Below are 22,128 nucleotides of genomic sequence, written 5' to 3' on the forward strand. Positions count from 1 at the left end.
CTTGGAAACTCACATTCACAACTGCACCAAGTTCAATATTAGTTTCCTTATAAATAGAATCCGGGCATGATTTAAGGGTGAAGAAGCAGGAGGCCTCTGTTTTCCAGGCAAGTCTTGCCTCTCTCTGAGGCCTAGAGGAAATGTGAAATGGAAAGAATTCATCAGGTCATTTATTCCATCTTCCTGACATTTCAGAAATATTCCCATAGTCTTAGTCCCCAGCAAAGGGAAAGGAGATTGCATATACTAATTTCCCAGAATTTTGTGTGGAAGCAAACCGAACCTCAGCAAAGAAGGACTGAGTTAAGGGCCAGGTATTACCTGGGCTGTTCATTTTCTGTATGCAAATCCTGCCTGTTCTTTAAAGACAAAAGCTGTCTGATGCAATTCATCAGAATGAACTTGCATAGTACCATGTGTGCAATACGCGTAATACCTACTATCCTGCATTATAGCATTTTTATTTTGTGGCTTCAGCTGCCAGAATGCCGTGTGTGGTATGACTTCTGTCAGAAAACAAGTCTTATTTTTATCTTTACCTCGTCAAAACATTGGAGCAGCACATTAATCATTAAATGATTGTCAGTACTCCTAACAGATCGCATTTGTGATGCTCCAAAATAAAATAAAACACCCACAAGCACATGAAACATAAACTTGAGGAGCGTGAAGCATATGGACATGTAAATGATGAGAGTAGGCAGGCAAACCGGAATGCTTTTCTCAGCAGAAATATACAGTCAGAAGTATTCCTGTTGTTTTCACTTCCAGTGTTAATTTGACTGCCTAAGAAATATGCTGCACAGCAATGAATGTTAATATCTAGCTAAAGTAGTCAGCTGTGCCCTGAAAACACTGGAAAGGTGCTCACCTTTTATGAGTATTTCTTTTTTGTGTAGAAGACCTTTAATTTTTCTCACATTTCAGTCACTGACTTTTCCCTGAGAGACTGCAAGTTAATGGAGCAACAAGTTCTCCAGTTTACAGGAAGAGAGGCTGAGAAAGGGAGTTTCACCCTGGCCACAGGAGGAGTCAGGATTAGGCTGGGATTAAGCTGCAGTTCACCTTTCTTCTGTCTATCATCTTTCCGATATACAAATGGTCGTTTTCAAATGTAAAGTCAGGATGTCCTGCTGATGAGGATGCATTATTTCTGTATTTGGTTTGGATGAAAGCCTCCTGCAGGTGTTTTGTTCACTGCTAGAAGAAGGCTACATTTGAAGCTAACTGGTGCTTAAACTGTATGCTAATGCTGTGCTCAAGGTGCATAACACCCATTTTATTCCTACGGTCATCCTAGGAAGGAGATCCATTGCTATAGGAACCTGAAGTCGTAAATACTATTGAGCCTGCATGCCCATCTCTTACCTGTGACTTTTAGGCAGCAGGAGTAAAAATATAATCCTCTAGAGAATACAGTTGTGTTGCTAGCCAGGCCACCCCTCAGCAAGGCTTTGAGGGCTCCTCCAGCCTACACTGGTGCTGCAGGGCCTGTGAGTCAGCCACCCAGATTTCCTGTGAGATAAGATGCTGCATAAATGGTCTGCACAGGTTTTACACTAATGCTGAAGGGGATGGGGAAGGAATCCACTTCAGCAGGTCTAAATCAGGTGAACACGTCGAGGATAAACGCCTACAGCTCTTGAAAACGCTCTCAAACATCTTTAATTGTCTAGAGAAAAAACAATTATTTCATGCTTGGTTTTATGCTTTTCCCCTCACTTGTGCAGTGTGCACACTGACTTTGAAATTACTGTATTTTTTGTAGCACTATCACTATAAATAAAGCAGGCTAGGTGGATACATAATCTAACTCACAGGATGCTTATTGCACTAGCCTTCCTTTATAACTTGTAAAATTCTGACCTGGGACATTTCAAAGCTTTAGGGGTGGAAAAGATGGAATTAAGCGCTATTTTGTACTGTTATTAGCCCCTTTATTTCCCCCTTCTGATCCCAGACCTGGGACAATAAATGGAGTTGGCCTGGGACAATAAATGGAGTTGGAGCCTGACAAGTTTGTTCCTGCAAAATTGTTTCTTTGTCACTGTACTGATGGGATTTAAGATTTTCATTAGCTAAAATGTGATTCATGATTCATGTGTCCTGACTCAGGTATCTGCAAACAATCCTAGGCCCCTCTTAAAATCACTGAGGAGAATATTCAGAAGTGATGCATCTCCCCCAAGCTAGCTGCTGAAGGAGGGGGAGCTGAATTGCTCAGTGGCGGTCTCTTGCTGTTTCAGTATAAACAGAGCCTAACTGAGTAGCTCAGACTTAGACATCTGACTTTTTTTGTTGCAGTGCACAGAAACCAAAGACTTTACCATTGAAGAGATGAAGAGCAGGAGAAATCAGATCTTGTGCATACGCAACTAAGATTTTTGCTGCCAAGCAAAGATTCAAGAGCATTTCCAATGACATCTCAGCAACTGAAGCTGATGGGATAGCTTAGACAAATAAAGATGCTCTCATTTGTCAGTGGCTGCAGAATAAATCCCTATTCAAGCAATTATACACCAATTTGGTTCCAAAGCAATCCTAGCCCATTAAAGAAAATGCCTCTTTAACGTATTTTAGTTTTGTATTTAACAGATTGATTATCACCGTTACTGTTTGCCAAGTGCAGACACATAAAAGAAATTCACTTTGAAAACTGTCTAACTGCAGATTTGCCCATCAGACCAGAAAAGCCTTGGGTATATAATAATAATTTCTTGCTCAATTATGTGTTTACTCAAGACATTTAGAGATATTCTGGTCTTCTGAGTTGAATAAGAACATTTAAAGCAAAGCAGATCTCTCCCTTCCCCAGCTAGGAGCTGTTTCAATGATGCCACTACTGCTATGATCGAAAGAGTCTCAGCTGCCACTATGTTGGGCACCATGTACAGACAGGCTGTAGGAGACTCCTAGGGACCCCTTGGTGCCATAGTGACGGCACAGGCATTTTCAGGATGACCACTTTGACAGTAGGAAGGGAAATGTTCCCTGTAACCTGCATTTGGGACCTGCTTACAATTTGTCCATCCTCTTCTCAGTACATCTCTGTCATTCTCTGTCCCCGTGGCAGGGTGAAGCAGGGACACTCATCAGCCCTTGATTTTTCTAGTTTTTATTGTGATGCATGTTGAGAAGCAGGTGAGACTCCAGTCTAGGAAGTTTGCCCTGCTGTGCTTAAATAGAGATGTGAGACTCTGGCACATGAAATAATCTCCTTGGGTCCTTGTGCACTTTCTCAGTGGGGTCAGAAAGGCGGAGCAATGCTCTAGGACAGTATAGTAACCCTGCACCAACAGGATATATAGGCAGCTTCTTTATCAGCCTGTGCTAGTCTCCCTGCAGCCAGAGCTGAGCTCTCACCAGTTTGCCCATGGGCGGCTCGTGCATCTACTTGTGCTCAGACTTGGTGGGCAGGAGGTTCTTCCTCACCTCCTTCGTCTTGTGCACTGGCCAGTACTACTGTGGACCTCTGTGCAACAGCTAAGAGATGTAGAAGATTTCTTGTATCCTGAACTCTTGTCGCCTCAGCAGCATCTGTCTCCACCAGGCTCAGCCCTCCACAGAGATCCCCTGACTCCTTCCATGGGGAAGCTGAGTTTCATTTCAAAAACTGATTCTTTTTACTGATGCAAATCTGCTTAGAGCAGGTTACTGAAAACTGATGAATGTTGAAATCATTCTTATGTATCTGAAGAGTAGGCTTAAAATGTTAATGCATTCATTATCTCTATCCAAGTTATAGCACTAATGGAAGTGTTTGTCCTATGGCAAGGACCTTATCACAGCTTAGAGTTGGTTTTGCAGCAACCTGGCTGCCCTGCTAGAAATGCCGTCTGGGAGCAATCCCAGATTTTATTTTCTCCTTCTGCTCTCCTAAAAAGCTTATGGACGGCTTGTTTTGGAGCCTTCACTCAGTTTTAACATTGTACATGGGATCAGGTGCTGCAAGTTCTGCATGTCTCAAAATAGAGTAGGTCAGGACTAAAACTTAAGTCTTTGCAGCCTCAGCACAGCTTTTATTTTCTATTTTTTTATTTTTTAATTATCATTTTTGAGAGGGGACCATATAATGCAAAGTCATTCAAACCGAGGTCTGTGGTTCATCCATCACAGTAGTGCTGCTGCTGATTAGGAGGAAAATGGCCATAGGTTCAATTGACAGGTCTATTAGCTAGCAAGAAGGGAACCACAGATAAGTCCCCAGATCCTTGGCAGGAACCCTTGCTACACCATTTCAGTGCTACCAGGGGTCATGTTTTCTTTGTCTTTTTCATTTAGTTTCAAAAGATGTTGTTCCTCACTGGTTTTGAAAAGTAGGACATTAACAACATATAAAACGGAGTTCCCAATGTGAAAGGACTTTAGAGCTCCAGGGAGCAAGTGGGACTTAAGGCATTCTGGGCATCTCTCTTTACCCTTTCAAGTGCTATAGAAAGACACAAAATACCTGTTTGGCGTTGTCGTTGTCTGTTGTCAGCCTGACATGACTGATTGCAACCGTAGCCATTTACATGAAAAAATCAGAAATCTTATTTGCTAAATCATCCTCAGGACTAGTCCTATTGACAGCGATTGCTCCAATGGATCAGGCAACAGATTTCCTTGCCTTATGAAATAGATCTTTGGTAACACAGTTGGATAAGGGCCTTGCGCTGATTTGGCTTCAGTCAGTTCAGGATATCCCAGATCAACACACGGCAATTTTAGGACAACTTCAGCACAGTCATACATGGAGGAGGTTGAACCAATTTCACAGCAGCGGTGTCTAATCTGAGTAAGCAAGATCAGCACAGATTTCACATGGGTCCAGAAATCTCTGCAGGCAGAGTTGCATGAGACAGGGCTGCATTGGTAGAGAAGTAGTCTCTTCTGGGGAACAAGCCAGCCTATTGGAAATAGCAGTGGAAATCTCAGCTCGTTTTGCCTCTGATGCCAGTTTGTCTAGATAAAAATGATGTGCTTTGACCAGAAACATTTTGTGCATGTTTTTAATTTTAATTTATTTTTTCTTTTTTTACATCTCACATTTATAGTTTAGCAGCACCCGCTCGCCCTCCCCAATTGAGTGTTGCCACATGGCCCCATGGAGTAGAAAGGTACTGGAAAAACAAGCATTTCTCAATGAACAGCCCTGTCCCACTCTTCTCCCTTCCAGATTCCAATCCTTCCTCTCGCTTGCTTTTCACTTGCTAACTTTACTGCGCCGGGCTAAAAAGAAGCCTTTTCTGTTCTCGCGTGTCAGTAAGGCACAGCAGTGACTTTTTATTCTCCTTCTTTCATTCTTCGTCTTGGATCGGTTTCAGGAGCTCATGGCCACAAGGCCCCCTCCTCCTATTGCCGCTTTGTAAAGGCCCAAAGCAGGGCAGGCTGAAGCCTTAGCAATTGCATTTCCTTTTCTTGCAACGTTTTTTGCCAAACCGCCTGCTTTTTTTTCTTTCTTTCTTTTTTTTTCTTCCTGAACGGTAAGAAATGGTCCAGAGGATGCCAGCACCAAAGCCCGTGTTGATCCTCTGCAAAGGCGCTAATCCCGTTGCTGGTCGGAGAGCGGCCGAGGCGGGCGCAGGGCCGGCAGGCGGGTCGCGGCGGGCGCTTTGTCCCCCCGGCCATTGTTATTCGGAGGGACGTGGGCAGCAAACGCAGGCGCTCCCCCCGCGTGGGCGTCTGCGCCTGTGTGCAGGGTTTTTGTTGTTGTTTTTTGGGTGGTTTTTTTTTTTTTTGCGTGCATGCATCAAACTTTTGGGGGGGGGAGTTTCCTAGGAAACGCAGTCTTTTGTGCTTGAAGTTTAGACGAGCTATTCACGTCCGCTGGGGATGGGCACAAAAGCCGCAGAGGGAGAAGGAAGGCTGCAATGTTTTGCTAAAATCGTATGTGGGGAGGGGAAAGAAAAAGAAAAAGAAAGGGGGGTTCGCGGAGCGGGGGGCGCTCAGGAAGCAACTGTGCCCTTGGGCCCGGGGTGCTCCCGACGGCGCCGCTGAGCAGGTAAGCGAGCGTCCTCCAGTATTTCAGTAGCTGCTGCTGCCGTATGATCCGAGGGCTGCTTGGTGAGCTCGGGAGGATGAATTCCCGCAGGATTTGTGCGAACCCTGCCAGGAGCAATAGCAGGAGCAGAGCGGCAGCCCGGGGCCAGCATGTGCTGGTAAACAGCTGCTGGCTACGCACGGTCCCCAGGAGGGGCCGAGCGGGATTTGGCCTTAGCTGCTTTTGCTACTGGGATGAAAAACGGGCACATGAAGTGTAAACAGCAGTCACGAGGGGGAAGCCTGGTGGTTAAGCAGCTGGGAATTCAGGACCGCGAAGAAAGCCAGCCTGAAAGATATTGCGCTTTATTTTTGTAAAAAGAGGGAACTGGGCAGGCTTGCCGGCCTTGCTGAGGAATTGTCAGGGCTCATAGGAGAATGCAGTAACTGCAAAAGGGATGAAAATTAGGCGAAGGTAAGTGTTTCTCCCCTCCATCCCTTCCAAACAGAATGGATACTATTTTTTTTTCCCTAGAAGAGTCTTAAAAACAGGTGTCAAAAGCTAGATACCCAGAGAAAAAGTGCTTAACATATTTCTGTCTTGCTGGAGGACAGCGTAGGACAGAGTGTTGCCTGGGGATTTGATATCTCTTCCAAAGGAAAACAAAGCACCTGTGTTTCTTCTGCTTCTCTGTTTCTTCATCTTCAGTGTTCACTGTTTTGGGTAGCAAGTTCTAAACTTTTGCCCGCTTTCTAAATAATACTTTGCGTTTCGCCTGGTGTCAGCTCTTCTCCTTGGTCAGTGTCCTTCTGACACCAACACTGTCAACACCTGCTGCTTGCAACTTCGTAGCTGTTGGTCTGCTCTACCCTTTTTCTGGCCGTAGCCTTAGTTCAATGAAACAAAATGCAAATGGTCTTCTGATGTGTGGATGGATCTTTTTAAAGCGTTGGGCCTGCTGGCGCTTGTCCTCCAGCGACTGTTCCTGTGGGGCCGGTTTTCACTAGCAATCATACACACACTCACATGCTCACAAGGCTGCGGGTGTCAAGGAGGGCTCACATGTCCAACGCTGTATTTATTGAGTGAGTGCTTGGACCAAATGCACAGACATGCAGGACATGCCTTTCTGATTGGAAAAATGCCCTGCGAATGTCACTGTAAATACACAGAATTGATTTCAGTATGTGGAAAGTTTGTTTTTTTCCTCATTACCTGTATGTTATTCATCTGTGGGAGACTAGCTTGTACTGTGTGCCTTATCTAGCACGTCTTCATCGCATCCCTGTAATTGATTTCTGCTCTGTATGTCTGCTTTGTTTCAAAAGTAGCCTTGTATGCCTGAATGGTAGTCACTGATTCTGAATGTATTCATTTGCAGTCCCATCCACCAGAGGACGAAGATACAGATGTCATGTTAGGGCAGAGGCCGAAAAATCCAATACATAATATCCCTTCTACACTGGATAAACAAACCAATTGGAGTAAAGCACTACCTCTGCCAACTCCAGAGGAGAAAATGAAACAAGATGCCCAAGTGATTTCTTCTTGCATTATCCCCATCAATGTCACTGGTACAAATCTCTTCTATTTTTTTTTTTTTGTATTTATTGCATGGTTCAAGGGAGGTTGAGTGTTTACATTGTTTAATTTATTTTAAGTCACTGGATTTGACAGTCTGTGGGCAAAGACCCTTGCTTGAGGCTTAAGACTGTAGCAGACGGAGGGCTAAATGCATCCCTCGTGTGTCCACCAAAGTCGCTGCAGCTGTACATAGGGTTAATTTGGCCCATAGCTATTGAATCATGTTATACAGTGCAATATTACATTGGTTCCCTGCAAAAGCACTGTACTTTTCTTGTGCATATAACGTTGAGTCCAAAGACCTTGGATAACGTTTTGAATGTAGCTGACTGAAATAATGCGGAAAGCCACAGAAATTAATCATATGATTATCATGTGTAGCAGGAGAAGAGAAACTAGAGAATATAGGCTACTATTTGCAGTGCTTTAAACATGCAAGTCTTGACTGTGTAGCATGCAAACCATCGCTCTGAGATCTCTTTACATGCTGCTATGCTGAAGGTACAGTAATGGCATTTTCTTTTATTTATGTAAGGTTTGGATATGTTTTACTTATTTGAAAAAGAAATTGTTTATAAAAGCAGGAAATATATAACTTATTAAATGTGGTAGATAACATATTTCCTGACTGAAAAAAAAATCAGGCTGTTCTTCTCTTTTTTTCTTTCTCTCTTTCCAGAGGGCTATGGTAAACATAAAATTTATCTGAGTTCTCCTCACCAAATTTTCATTAATGTAAGAGCATAAAGTGGGCTCGCTTCCACCATTATCAGAATATAAACTGCTAGGAAAAAAAAAAAAGAGGAGAGCCAATATTTGCATTTAATCGGGTTTTTCCAATAATGAGGGGGGGTAGGAGGTCACAGCCGCCTGGGGCTGGATGCCCCTCAAGACACTGGGCGCCCCATGCAGAAATCCCGTTGTAAAGGGTGACCAGGGCAGTAGGTTTTCCCCGCTGCTCCCTGACCCACGGCGTGGAGGAGAGCCCAGCACTAGGTCTGGGGCCAATGCTAACTTGTCCAGTAATAGCGGTTCTTGCCTAGACTCCGCGTGCCCTGCATTGGAGCCCAATTCCCACTGCTCAGTTTTACCGATGGGGAACGGTATGTAATCTTCTGGCTGTTTCTATGTGTCTCATTCTCATTGGCACTGGTGGGAATAGCCGCACGCGTCACGGCGAGGGTGACGTCCCCTCCGCCACTCTGCGCTTCGGCGGCGGCCCCGTGCCGCCGGCACACCGAGCATGTTCCGGTAACACACGGTTGCTGGAGCACCCGCAGTGATGCTGAATGACATCCATTTAACAGTTTGCTTCCGTTTTTCTTTCCCCTCCCCGCTTTTTTTTTTAAGCTTCTCCCAACCCTGAGAAATGTTCACTTTTTTCACTTTTTTTTTTTTTTAATGACTGTTGATAGAGTTTACAGCACTTCTGTTCCATATTAAAGAAAGTTCTTCCTCTGCTTGTTCTAGGGGCATTGGTGGTTACAGGACATCTGTCTGAAGCCTCTATCTCACTGTAGTAGATTTCAAGAAGAACTTTTACAAGAAAGTTACTTTTTAATGTTTTACATTGTTATGTAGTGTAATATGTATGTGTATGTCTGTGTATAATTATGTTTTATATAATTATACGCTATAAAAATGGAGATTTCTACCAGGATTTTTTATTTTCACTCTTTTTGGTTTATTTCATTTGGGTTTTTTTTTGTTTGTTTTTGATTTTTTGTTTGTTTGGTTTTTTTTTCCTTAAGATTACAAACCACTGTACCAGCTATCCTTATGTTAGTGTTTTTCTGGACCTGGAACATTTTCTTCAACCAGTCCCATGCCAGCTTTAGAGAGCGTGAGCGTCTGCTTGTGCCAAAAGCTAGTGCAGGAAGGTACTGGTCAACCTTTATACTGATCACAGTGTAAAAAGCAAGATGAAGGAGACCTTGCCATGGGAATGCCATGGGAGCATAAAGAAAATAAGACGTTGTTGCCTGTTCCGTGTGACCCCAGTTATGAATAAATGTGTACATGAACTTGAGCTCCTAAACCCAAATTTAGGTCCTTGAATGTGTCATACTGTTCTCAAAGTCTCCTTGTCCATCATGGACTCCCGCGTGTCCCGCGATGTGCTGCACACCTGGGAATATAGGGTCACTAACTGATACATGAAAACATTAGCTGTCAATTCCTTTCCTGCTTGACAATATATAATAGTAAAGAAGAATGCTCTCTAAACTTGCACGTGGACTTGGCCCCATTATAGCTGTCTTTTTCCTTTCTGAAACGTTAGCACCCTTTGCATATTGGTCCCCCAAGTAGCGCCAAACTGCTGCAATATGGCATTAGAACCTCAACTGTTCTCTTGTGCTTAGTTTTGTAAAATGAGCCAGACTATAAGGAACAGATGACTCTTTGCAGACATGCTATTGTCACTGTCGCTGTGACAGATGGATAAATAGCCACAAGAAAAAAAATGGCCTGCTATCAAGAGCTCTCAACACTATTTCTTTCCTAACTTTCTTTTCTTTCTTTCTTTCCTTCTTCCTTTTTTTTTTTTTTTTTTTTTTACCTCCTGTTATTTTTGGCAAACCAGGCTGCCGAGAGGGAGCTGGAATTAGATGTAAAACTGCAATATACTGTAATATAATTTACATAAGAGCTGCATAAGGGCTCCCTTATGTTTATTCACAGGCTTAATCCAAGCTCACATACCTCCACTGTGTTCCAGCCATGAAAAATTGTTTACTATTTCTAAAGGCTAATGAGACCTATTTATGGGTTGCAGGAGTTGGTTTTGACAGAGAGGCTAGTATACGCTGCTCTCTTGTTCACTCACAATCTGTACTACAGCGGAGACGAAAGTTGAGGAGGAGGAAAACCATCTCTGGCATCCCCAGAAGAGTGCAACAAGAAATAGGTGTAGTATAAATACAAATCTTCCGTAGATAGCTTTCTAACCGACTTAAATTGCAGGGATATGAGCTGATAGCCAGCCTTCCAAAGAAATGAAACCTTGAAAGAATAAATGGTTGTGGAGTTTGGGAATGATGTGTCTGTTTTTTGAGTTACTACAATAAGCAAAGCTATATTACTCCATATGGTCTTAATATGCTGAGACCTTACCGAGTAATATAGATGTACATGTTCAGCTCTTATCGTGTAAATGTTAATCAGTTACTTTTATTTTTTTCTGTTTTATTTTTGTTACAAATCCATAGTTATGTGCATAAAAAGTAACTAGATTAAGTGAAAGTTTTTTCTTGTACGAGGTGGGTCTTAAGGTAAAGAAATGGCAGATGTTGCTCAGAAAGCTGATGAGCTGTCACAACAGTCGGATAACTCACTCAGCTGATCAGTTGGATATTCATGTGCGAGACAGCTGCTGGCACCCTACCAAAAACTTTGCTAAACATTCCTTTTATTCATCACACTTGTCTGCAGTTCCTTCCTCTCATTCTTTATTACCAAGGATATTTGCAGGAAACCAAGTGGCTTAGCTCACCTTTTTCTAAATAAACTAGGAGCAAATTTCTTGCGGACAAATGTTGTGTAAAATTGATATTAGCCCAAAGCTAAACTAACAGGATCATTATTTCTTAATGTTGGAGCTTAATGAAGATAGCTCCGATATCTCAGTCAGTTGCTGTGCAACTTGATCAGAAACAGAAGGAATGTGTTTATCATAGGGAATAAGCAACCAGAGAAGCTATGAAACAAGGATCCTGTTACTGTGCAAATATTCTTGGTACTAGAGAAGACTATGATGGAAATTCTGAAAAGACATACAATTGGAACAGAATTATTCATAAAAGTTTACGGAATGTTCTGCCAGGCATTAAAACTAAATTTACTGGTTGAAATGGAGTGAGAAAAAATTAAAAAGTTAATCTTTATCTTAATATTTACCACGGCAAGATCAGCTCTGTGTGAGATCACGTTGCAGAAATAGGAGAACCGAGCTCACATTGCAGGACTAAGAGAATTCCCCCCTTACTGGGATAAGGTCTGCTTCCCAAAGTTTTTATAGTAAAGATAATTTGGTGCAATATTCAGCAAGATAAAAAGAAATAAAAGTCAACAAATATGCTTCTCGGGCTGCTCTGCGGGTCGTCTTTTATCAGGAGGCGCGGAGCTGTATCTCACCCGGGTTTACGTGTATCCTAGATTCCGATGAATCGCCGGTGGCAAGAGAACGCAATGTGATTGTGCATGCGAACCCGGACTTTGCTGCCGCCGCCAACCGGAGGTCGGGCACGCGGGACTCGGAGTGCCAGACTGAGGAAATCCTCATTGCTGCTCCCTCCCGAAGACGGATCCGAGCGCAGAGAGGGCAGAGCGTCGTCGCCTCCCTGTCACACTCTGCTGGCAACATTTTGGTGCTAGCAGACAACGGAGATGCCGTGTTTGCTACCGCAGTGAGCAACCGCATCCGCTCACGGAGTCTTCCTCGCGAGGGTGCGAGAGCCAACGAGGGTGATCAGGATGCCAGTGCCAAAAGCTCAGCATACGAAGCAGAACGCTTTCTAGCAAGCCAGGAAAGGATCCCGAGAAAGGGGAAGGAGGTCATGAACAAACAGGGTTCACAGGAACATCAGCCCATAGGTTTAACGTGTCCTCAGCACTTGCACAGCCCAGATCACAGCATCGGTGAGAGAGGCAGATCACGGCTCTCAAGGATGGCAGATTCAGGAAGCTGTGAGATTTCCTCCAACTCGGATACCTTTGGGAGCCCCATCCACTCAATCTCCACAGCAGGAGTCCTGCTCAGCAGCCACATGGACCAGAAAGATGACCACCAGTCCTCCAGTGGGAACTGGAGTGGGAGCAGCTCCACATGCCCCTCTCAGACATCCGAAACCATTCCCCCTGCTGCCTCTCCTCCGCTGACGGGCTCTTCGCACTGTGACTCCGAGCTGTCGCTGAACACCGCTCCCAATGCCAACGAGGACTCCAGCGTCTTCATCACAGAGCAGTTTGGCGACCACCTGGACAAGGTCAGAGGCCACAGGGCAAGCTCCTTCACCTCCACAGTAGCAGACTTACTGGATGACCCCAACAACAGCAACACTAGTGACAGCGAGTGGAACTACCTGCACCACCACCACGACGCCTCCTGTCGCCAGGACTTCAGCCCCGAGCGCCCCAAGGCCGACAGCCTGGGGTGCCCGAGTTTCACGAGCATGGCCACTTACGATAGCTTCCTCGAGAAGAGCCCGTCTGACAAGGCAGACACCAGCTCACACTTCTCCGTGGATACAGAAGGATACTATACTTCCATGCACTTTGACTGTGGTCTCAAGGGTAATAAAAGTTATATTTGCAACTATGCAGCCGCGGGCTCTGAGAGTGGCCAGAACACGAGTGTGACCTCCAGCCTCACTGAGTGCGCCTGGCAGGACTGCATGAACCACAGGAGGCAAGGAAGGCAGAGCATCTCTCTGAAGAAACCAAAGGCAAAGCCAGCCCCACCAAAACGCAGCTCGTCTTTGAGGAAATCTGAGAGCAGCACGGATCTTCCAGAAAAGAAAGAACCAAAGATAAGCAGTGGGCAGCATGTATCTCACACTTCCAGGGAAATGAAGCTGCCACTTGAGTTCTCAAACACACCTTCCAGAGTGGAAAACTCTAATCTGCCAACCAAACAGGAGCTCTCCTGGGCAAACCAGAATGACAGTGGATTAAAGGACACTCAGTTTGACACCACAGATATTCCGTCGTTTAAAGATGAAGGTGCTGAACCATCCCACTATGCAGATCTCTGGCTTCTAAATGACTTGAAATCTAATGATCCCTATAGGTCTTTATCCAATTCAAGCACTGCTACGGGTACTACAGTCATAGAGTGCATCAAATCCCCAGAGAGCTCTGAATCCCAAACATCACAGTCCGGATCAAGGGCCACCACCCCATCCCTCCCTTCTGTCGATAATGAGTTTAAGCTGGCCTCCCCAGAGAAGCTGGCAGGGTTAGCATCACCCTCCAGTGGATACTCCAGCCAGTCAGAAACGCCAACCTCTTCCTTCCCAACAGCTTTCTTCTCTGGGCCTTTGTCTCCTGGCGGCAGCAAGAGAAAGCCAAAAGTACCAGAAAGGAAGTCGTCACTGCAGCCACAGCCGCTGTCCAAAGACGGCACTGTGCCTGCAAGCAAAGACCTGGAGCTTCCCATTATACCTCCCACTCATCTTGACCTAAGTGCTCTTCACAATGTCTTGAACAAACCATTTGCTCACAGGCACCAGCTGCATGCGTTCAACCCCAACAAGCAGAGCATGGTAGGAGAAGCGCTGACTCCCAATCCTCCTTCTGCCCTTGCCATCACACCTTCCGTTCTAAAATCTGTTCACCTTAGGTCCGTTAATAAGCCTGAAGAGGTGAAGCAAAAAGCTATCACTACAGAGCTGCTCTGCGTACAAGAAACCGCGCTACTGGGGAGCGATGTCTCTCCGGGCAAGATGAGGCCGCTCTTAGCTAAGAAGCCAATATCACGTCAGTATGCCACCGAGGAGGCCATGGTGTCATATATTGACACCTCCCCAGCAGAAACGGGCCCTGGAAAACCACCTTTAGAAAAAAGCTCCTCATTCAGTGGACAGAGTAACTGTGAGCAGGAAACTGTCACTTCAGCAAATGTGGGTCTGGCTGAAATTAAACCCCTGGCAGACCAAATGCACCCGACCACAGAGCATTTGCCAGAAAACGCTCTAACTCAGACTTGTGCTATTTCTACAGAAGGGCTTCAGAAAGGCTCATCTGTCCCCACAAATGATTATGAAGCAAAGAAAACTAACTGGGGAGCAGAACAGGAAAGCAACCTTGGCCAAGTGCAGATTCAGCAAGAGTTCACTGGAGGCTCTGAACAAAAGTTGGAATCTGAACCTGTGGGTGAAACCTCATCTCCATCGGAGGGAGCTGACATTAGCGATCAGCTTAAGCACCAACTTGATTTAAGCCACCGTGTGCCTGGGAGTATCTGCTACGAATCAGAGACAGCGACAGTAAATTCACTCAGTGAAAAAAGTTCCAAGCAGGAAAATGATATTGCATCAGGTATTACGACCAAAAGTGCCTCTGATAACAGCAGGGCAGATGAGATGCTGGGGAGCACGGAAGAGCCTTCACTGAAAGGTCAGTTGTAAACTCGTTCTATATTATAACTGACTGTACAGTTTTGGATGTGATTTAGTGCACCTTTGAAAAGTATCTGGCCCTATGTGCAAACGTAAATCAAGGTGCTTGTGGAGATTTCAGCAGCGTTCTCCTGATCTTTAAGCTAACTCGTCAGCCCGGAAATATTTTCAGAGAAATGTATTTTTTTGATACTTGTTTTTCCCTTATACTTCATTTTAGTTAAAAGTAGAAAAGGGAAGAGGAGTAGCCCTTTGCACAAGGGGGCCTTGTTATCACAGCTGCAGAGCTGCTGAAAGCATCTGCACAGTAAACCAGATATGCAGGGTTTAGATCCTAGCAGTACCCACTTTATGTGCTTCAATATATATGATATTTCGATTAGACGATAAAGTATGTATTACAGTACATATACCGGCAATTCAGTTATAAATTGAACTTGTGGATTGCAATAGCTGTGCTGTTGTAAAACATGGTAAGCATTTGACTCATCTCATGGCTTCTTTCCTCATTTAAGAGCCTTCTCCGAGTGATGATTCCATAATTTCTCCATTGAGTGAAGATTCTCAGGCTGAGACAGAGGATGTTTTTGTGTCTCCAAATAAACCGCGCACTACTGAGGATCTATTTGCAGTTATTCACAGGTGATGTAATGTTAGGGCAAGCAAAAACTGTAAAATGCAACCGCGTTCTCCTAGATTGCACAAACACCCCCTAACGATAGCCGGTTATTCTGGTTAAGTCTGCGCTCTACAGCAGTTGGTCTGATGCTAGGACTCAGGCAGAAGTAACCCTGCTATCACTGGTCCTGGTCTTTCTGGTGCCTCCCCTTGGTGGTACTGGGGTGATCTGAGAACAGTCTGGAGATAACTATGAGAGCAGCTGAGGCGGAATACAAACAGAGGAACATGGGGCTGCCCACATCTGTCCCATGTGGATATACCTCTCATGTGAACAATCTTTTGCTAAATTGATTGAAACGTTGAGATTAGTCTTTTTTTCAGTAAGTTACATCTTTTTACGGCCCCATGATTTCAGTCAGGTTTATTTGTCAGGCTTCCAGGAGAACCTGTGGTTGAGCGCACACCTGCATGATGATTGCTGACTTAATATGAAATTCTTCATCTCAGTTTTCTCTGTCCTGACACCAGCTGCTTTATTTTACTGTACTAATTTCTTAAAAGGCAGCTTTTAAAATTTGCTTTATTTTAGCTTTGTTTGTTTGCATACTGAGCATCTTTACGGCAAGCATAGGGTGCTTTACAAATACTGTCAGGCCGATCTCTCTAACAAACACACACGTCTCTAAAGGAAAGGGCACGCAGTGGTTTCTGCATCCTGCTCACCATCTCAGTTCTGTTGAGCAAGTGGTTGCTTCAGAGAATGCATCTCACCAAAGGCAGAGTGTTTTGTATTCAGCTGATATTTGCTATCACAGGTAAGCTGATGGCTGCAGTTTCATAGTGCTGAGCAGGTCACAATGAGTATTGGCCCAGCCAAAGATCCCGTGTTCACCACTGCTTTTATAAAGTGCTGCTTAGGTGTAAATTGTTTTGGAAGAGCTGGGGGAATTTGAAGTGGATGTTGTGACTCAGTGCCTCTTTCATTGCACAGGAGTTATTCTTGTTTCAAGGGGCATCAGTCACTGCCCACATCTCATATTTGACAATATGGATTAGGAGAACTCTAGTTAATACCAAAAATAATATCAAAATGTGGTGAGCCTGTAAACCTCTCTGCAGATAATCCAGGAGTGCATGTTCCTTTGTGCTTTTACAGATCCAAGAGGAAAGTGCTGGGACGGAAGGATTCTGGAGACCTGTCCGTACGAAACAGGTTGAGAGGCACGTGCGGGAGCAGCAACACGTTGGCACCAGCCAGCAGCGCCGCCCCTGCCAGCACTGTGCCGCCGGCCGCTGCCGGCGCGTCGCCCGCGAGCAGCCAGAGGTCCCCGGGGCTCATATACCGCAATGCCAAGAAGTCCAACACATCCAACGAGGAGTTTAAGCTGCTGCTCCTAAAGAAGGGCAGCCGGTCCGACTCTAGCTACCGGATGTCCGCCACGGAGATCCTGAAGAGCCCCATCTTGCCCAAGTCACCCGGAGAGCTGCCCGCAGACGCCCCTGCGGCCCCAGAGGAGTCCCCCCAGGCAGGCAGCCCCGACGCGTCGTCCCCGCTTTCGCCCTGCTCGCCCAGAGTCAACGCGGAAGGGTTCTCCTCCAAGAGCTTCTCCATGTCGGCGTCGTGCCGAGTGGGGCGCTCGCGGGCGCCCCCGGCAGCGAGCAGCAGCCGGTACAGCGTGCGCTGCAGGCTCTACAACACGCCGATGCAGGCCATCTCCGAAGGGGACACGGAGAACTCGGACGGCAGCCCGCACGACGACCGGTCCTCGCAGAGCTCCACGTAGGCGGCGCGAGCTCCGGAGGCCCAGCACCGCCGGTGACACCGGGGAACGCCGAACCCGCTCGGGCCGCGTGCGGATGTGAATAGAAGAAGCCAACGCTGTAGCAGTCAAAAAAAGGAAAAAAAGAAAAAAAAAAGAAAAAAAAAACGCAGGGCAATATCAATGGTTAAATGTGTTCATGTTGATAAGATGCTGGGGAAACAGAGGACTAAAGCTGTAGCTATTTATTACTTTGCGTTTTCTAAGGGTAGAAAGATATGCTATGTCGAGCCTCGTTTCTTTTAGCTTCATTTGATTTATCCCACCCTCATTTCTGGCGTCACTGTAGATTTCAAGGCTGTTCACTCTTCATAGAGTTAAAAGCAACTTTTTGTTTTTATTCCAGAAGCTGCCCATCCAGAAACAAATCCCTCACTGTAGTGCTTCCCTAGGGGAAAAAAGAAAAAAAATGCTCCTGAGGATTGGTATTTTTCTACACTAAAATGAGCTGAAGCAAAATTTAGAAGAAATAAACAAAACATATGTAAATACCATATTTTTGATAAAAATCTGTAAATAGAACTATCAAAAAGTGGACATGTGGCAAATGATTTACTGCATAACAACTTTGTTTCTAAAAGACAAAAGACATCAAATGTAATAACTGTATTCTGTGAATACCATTTTCATATCAAACATACTACTTAAATGGCCACCAATAACCACTTTCAGTGTGATAAGCCTCAAAAGCAACATTTAACAGTTGAAAGAAAATCCTCAACGTTATCTAAGGAAATGTAAAGGCTAAGATCAGATTAAAGCAACCATTTGTCTTTCGAATAGCGCTCCAGAGGAGCTAACTGAAAAGTGCAGCTGTGAGTTTTAACATGATAATTGGTGGGGAAGGCGAGCATGCTTCTGATAGAGCAAAGTCATTGCTAGCACAGAGCCCCTGACAGTCCCATTTGACAGTGTCCCTTAGGCCTTGATTCTACTATGGATTGCTTTAGGAAGGGTAGATAGGAAGAAAATAGATAAGAAGAAATAGTACTTATTTTCATATTCTTATTAGGCTGTTGGGATACCTAACACAGTCATAACCTGGTACCTATAATCGCTAAACATGATTAGTTTCTGGTTCTTAAGGGAAACAAATAAATTATAAGCATGCAACAAGCGCTTTCAATTTATCAGTAAATATCTGCGATGAGTTTTCAGTGAAGCTTTCTCTTTGTGCTGATGAGATTCATGCTACCTAAATATTTACAAAAATGACACTGTGAAAACGTAGCTGGGAAATAGATATGTGTACGCATTATTTATATTCATTGATTAACCGGGAAGGGGAAAGCTCTGGGTCATTATGCCAACCACATGCAGCTTGGGTTTTGTCCGGGTTTACCAGGAATGCGTAACAGGGTGGGGGAATGGGATGGGGTGGGAAAGGAGACAAATCAAAGCAACTGCTTTGGTTAAAGAAAAAAAATGAAGGCAGGGAAATAAAAGCTGCATTACTTGAAGTTACTTGAATTTTCTTGTCTTAAAACGGAAAGAACGTGTAAATGATGAACAACCCACGAGTTGCTTTACTCTTTTAGTTTTTTAAACAAATGAAAGCCAAAAGGCCTGGCTCTCCTTTGGGCCACCACCATTCCCAACAGCAAGCCCCATCGATGCTACTCGGAGAACAAGGCCAAAATTGTCCAAACTCGACGCAGGTGATGATGATTGCTGAAGGCAAATAGAGCTTTGCAATACGGGAAAGGCTAGTGCAGAGAAAATAGTGCACGAGGGAGCGTGGTGGGCAGCAGGGCAGAGAGAGCAGGGCGGCAGAGAGCTCGGGCTTTGAGCAGAAGTAAATGATGGGGAAGCGGGATGTGTGAAATGGTTTTTTCTGTTCTTTGTTTTTTATCATATAAAGTATAAAGCGGAGAGGTTTTAAAGCAGGCAAATCATATTTTAAAGGGGAAGGTTTTAGTTAAAACTGATAGAATTTTGAAAAGTTTGAGCAAGGTAGAATGGTTTAACCAATCCCGAACGTGGTATTTCCCATTAGATTATGTTGTATTTCATGTAGTGTATTCCACAAGAAATATATAATTCAGGGTTTCCTACCGTCTTCCTCTGTAGTGCGATTGCGTTTGGGATGCAAGCTAGCATCATTGTGCATGTGGTATGGGTGTTGGGATGAGGGGTGGAAAATCAGCTCAAGGGTTTCAAGTCAGGAAGTCTAAAATAGCAGTAAAAAAGATAAGGTAAGGGGTAAGGTGTGGAAATAAAAGGCTAGTCTCATTAATAGCTTAGTTAAGAAAATAAGTCTAAGTACAAGTGAAAAGAATGAATGAGAATGTTTTGATAGGAAATGCTTAGCATGAAACAAAACACTTTCTGGAGAGCATGAGTAAAGGACATTCCGATATGGGCAGAAAATCCTTAGTCTGTCATCTTCAGTCATCTTCCATAATGATATTAACAGAAGCACTTTATAACACATTTACTCTTAAAAGTGTTACGTGTGCTTTAAATGATCATTCTAAACTTTAAAGAGTAAACAGAGGGAAGGCCTGTTTGATTACATCACTTTTGATTAGCAATTGACAGTCTCACAGAGATACCATCCATAAAAATATACACATTGGTTTTTTTTACAAAAAAAATATACATATTGTTTTTTTTTATTTTTGACTTGAATGGTGAAGTAGGAAGATATGAAAAGATCACAGAACAATCATACAAAAATATAATTTTTCTTCTTTTAAAATCTATGAGGTATTTTTTTCCCTGATTTTGTATTTAACAGATTGAAGCCCAAATACAGAGGGGCTGCAAGGCCCCTCTGAAGAGGAGAACCCAGAGCAAGCGTGGGAGCCAAGGCGGCGGCGGAGGGAGTCCCCTCGCGCTGCGCGTGCCCCCCCCGCGGCACGGGCTGAGCGGCGAGAGGACCATCCGCACCCCTCGCCACGGGCTGCGGGGCGCCCGCTAGGTAGCCAGGGAGCCATCGGTTCAGCCGATCGGCCCGTGGTTTGCACTGACGTTACGGAAATGATTTCTGAAGTTATACAGCTGTGTGTTCTGAAAAATAACATTCCCCCCGCTCCCTCCTTTTTTTCTTTTTGTGGCAGCATAGAGGATGTGGAATAGTTGTAGCAAATAAAGCAGCCGTTTGCTTTTGCCAAAGGTCAGTGATTGATTGCATTTGCTGCAATGGTGGCAGATATAGAGAAATACTGTAGGTTATGACTTAAAGAATTAAAAAAAAAATTAAGAAGGTTACAGTGTAACTATTTTGGTACTAGCACCAGTTCATGCTGGCAGAAAAGACAATGGTTTATGGACTTGCATCCATTTTGTATTTTTGTAATATTTGTAAATATGAACTTTTTAAATTGTTGCAAAGATGGTTTCTTTTGTAAAATGTTTTCAAAGTTTACATTAAATCCAAGCCTTTGTATATTTTAGAGCTGTGCAACACTTTAAGTCTTGTATTTATTTTTAGTAAAAACAGTGACAGTTTCATTGTGAACCCCTCTCAAAAACTGTGTTGGAAAAGTTTGATTACCTAGAAAGTGTGTATAGAAAATGCAAATAAACGTGACTGCAATTAACTCAGCTGTCGTCTTTATTTTCTTGTAATGAAATGTTAAGTCTGATGTGCAGACTACAGGTATGACATTTGCAGAGGTGGTCTCAGTGCATTACATATCTCAAACCACTTTATCTTCTTTTCTATTTCACTTTTTTTTTCAGAGAGCAGTAAGAAAAATCCGTATCCAATCAAAATGGTCATTAAGCGGAATTTTACTCACACGTTCAGCTTTGCCACAATATAAAAACTGCTGGGTTTGCCCCAAGTCTCTTAGGGGACAAGGGTAAGCAGGAAGGGAGGGAATCTGGGATGAAAGACAATGGAAAGGCATATTCAGCTTATATTCATATGACTACCATCTCCATATGAGGAAGAGCTCCTTTCCTGTGGGAGTGACAGAGCCCTGGAACAGGCTGCCCAGAGAGGCTGTGGAGTCTCCTCTGGAGATCTTCAAAACCCACCTGGATGCCACCCTGTGCCATGTGCTCTGGGTGTCCTTGCTGGAGCAGGGGGGTTGGACTAGATGATCTCTAGAGGTCCCTTCCAACCTCAACCATTCTGTGATTCCGGGATTCTGTGACTTACATTCAGCTGAAAGACAAAACCAATTGTAACATTTGAGATCCAAGATAGACATACAATCCAGTAACTGAACTTTGTCAGATAAAGCAAGTAGTGGTCAAAAGGCAGGCTCTAATTTATAAACTTAGAAATACTACTTCATTTTAAATTATTTTGATCTGGGGGAGGTCTAGGCATTTGGACATCAGAGCTGGGTAGTTTAAATGAGAAGCCCTGCGTTATCTGTTTTTAAATCAGGTATCTGCACAAAAAGGGGAAAAAGGCAGCATGAAACTTTTGCTTCATTTTGTCAGTGGCAATGCAACGCTTCATGTGGGTGCTCCAAAAGTGCCTATGGAAGGAAAGCAGAAGGTGCAGTCCAGTGCCTTGAAGAGTGCATGGAAAAACACATGGCTGGGGAATGCGGCCGAGCTCTGTGAAATTAGGCCTCGGGAGCTGATCCAGATCTCCCATACGGGCGCAGTGCTGAAAGTGGGAATCAGCTTTCCTAACATTTGTGTTAACCGGATGGTCAGGTAGTTAATGATTATACAGATGAGTTGTTGCTGCAGCATGTGCCTCTCCCAGTGCAGACACACAGAGAAGCAGGACCTGTAGGAAGAGCTCAGTCCACAACAGGAGGCACAAACTCTTTCTCATTTGCTTGCAGCACTTGTGTATTCTTCATGCTCAGTGGAAGAGAAGATTAAACTGTAAAAGAAACACTTGTCACTTTATATGTATTCACACTGAAATCACTGTAACTCCTTACAGCATATTCCAGATCAGTGACTTTTGTAGCCTTTGCAAAATCCAGGCTTGGCTCGTGCAGCTACACAGCAAGGACATGCCAGAGCAGTGCAGGGACACAGCTGCATGCGCAAGCCCTCCCCATGCTGGTCAGGCCTGCTCTTCTACAAAGCATCCCATCGCGCT

At 44.3% G+C, this 22,128-nt stretch overlaps 1 protein-coding gene across 2 annotated transcripts in view; it reads left to right on the plus strand.

Moving 5' to 3' along the window:
• The window catches only part of NHS (NHS actin remodeling regulator), a 237,064-nt gene extending 219,964 nt beyond the window's left edge, over positions 1-17,100 (plus strand). For both annotated transcript variants that reach the window (XM_088532724.1, XM_088532725.1), the window contains exons 4-8: positions 7,344-7,536; positions 10,323-10,454; positions 11,702-14,662; positions 15,180-15,306; positions 16,442-17,100. In XM_088532724.1, the coding sequence (XP_088388850.1) occupies positions 7,344-7,536; positions 10,323-10,454; positions 11,702-14,662; positions 15,180-15,306; positions 16,442-17,069 (4,041 nt within the window). In that variant the 3' untranslated portion in view covers positions 17,070-17,100. The remainder of the gene's footprint in view (positions 1-7,343; positions 7,537-10,322; positions 10,455-11,701; positions 14,663-15,179; positions 15,307-16,441) is intronic.
• Positions 17,101-22,128: the final 5,028 nt, after the last annotated feature.

This window comes from Tinamus guttatus, unplaced genomic scaffold (assembly GCF_059628265.1).
Source record: "Tinamus guttatus ecotype Peru unplaced genomic scaffold, ASM5962826v1 Tinamus_guttatus_pri_ptg000470l, whole genome shotgun sequence".
NCBI lineage: Eukaryota > Metazoa > Chordata > Aves > Tinamiformes > Tinamidae > Tinamus > Tinamus guttatus.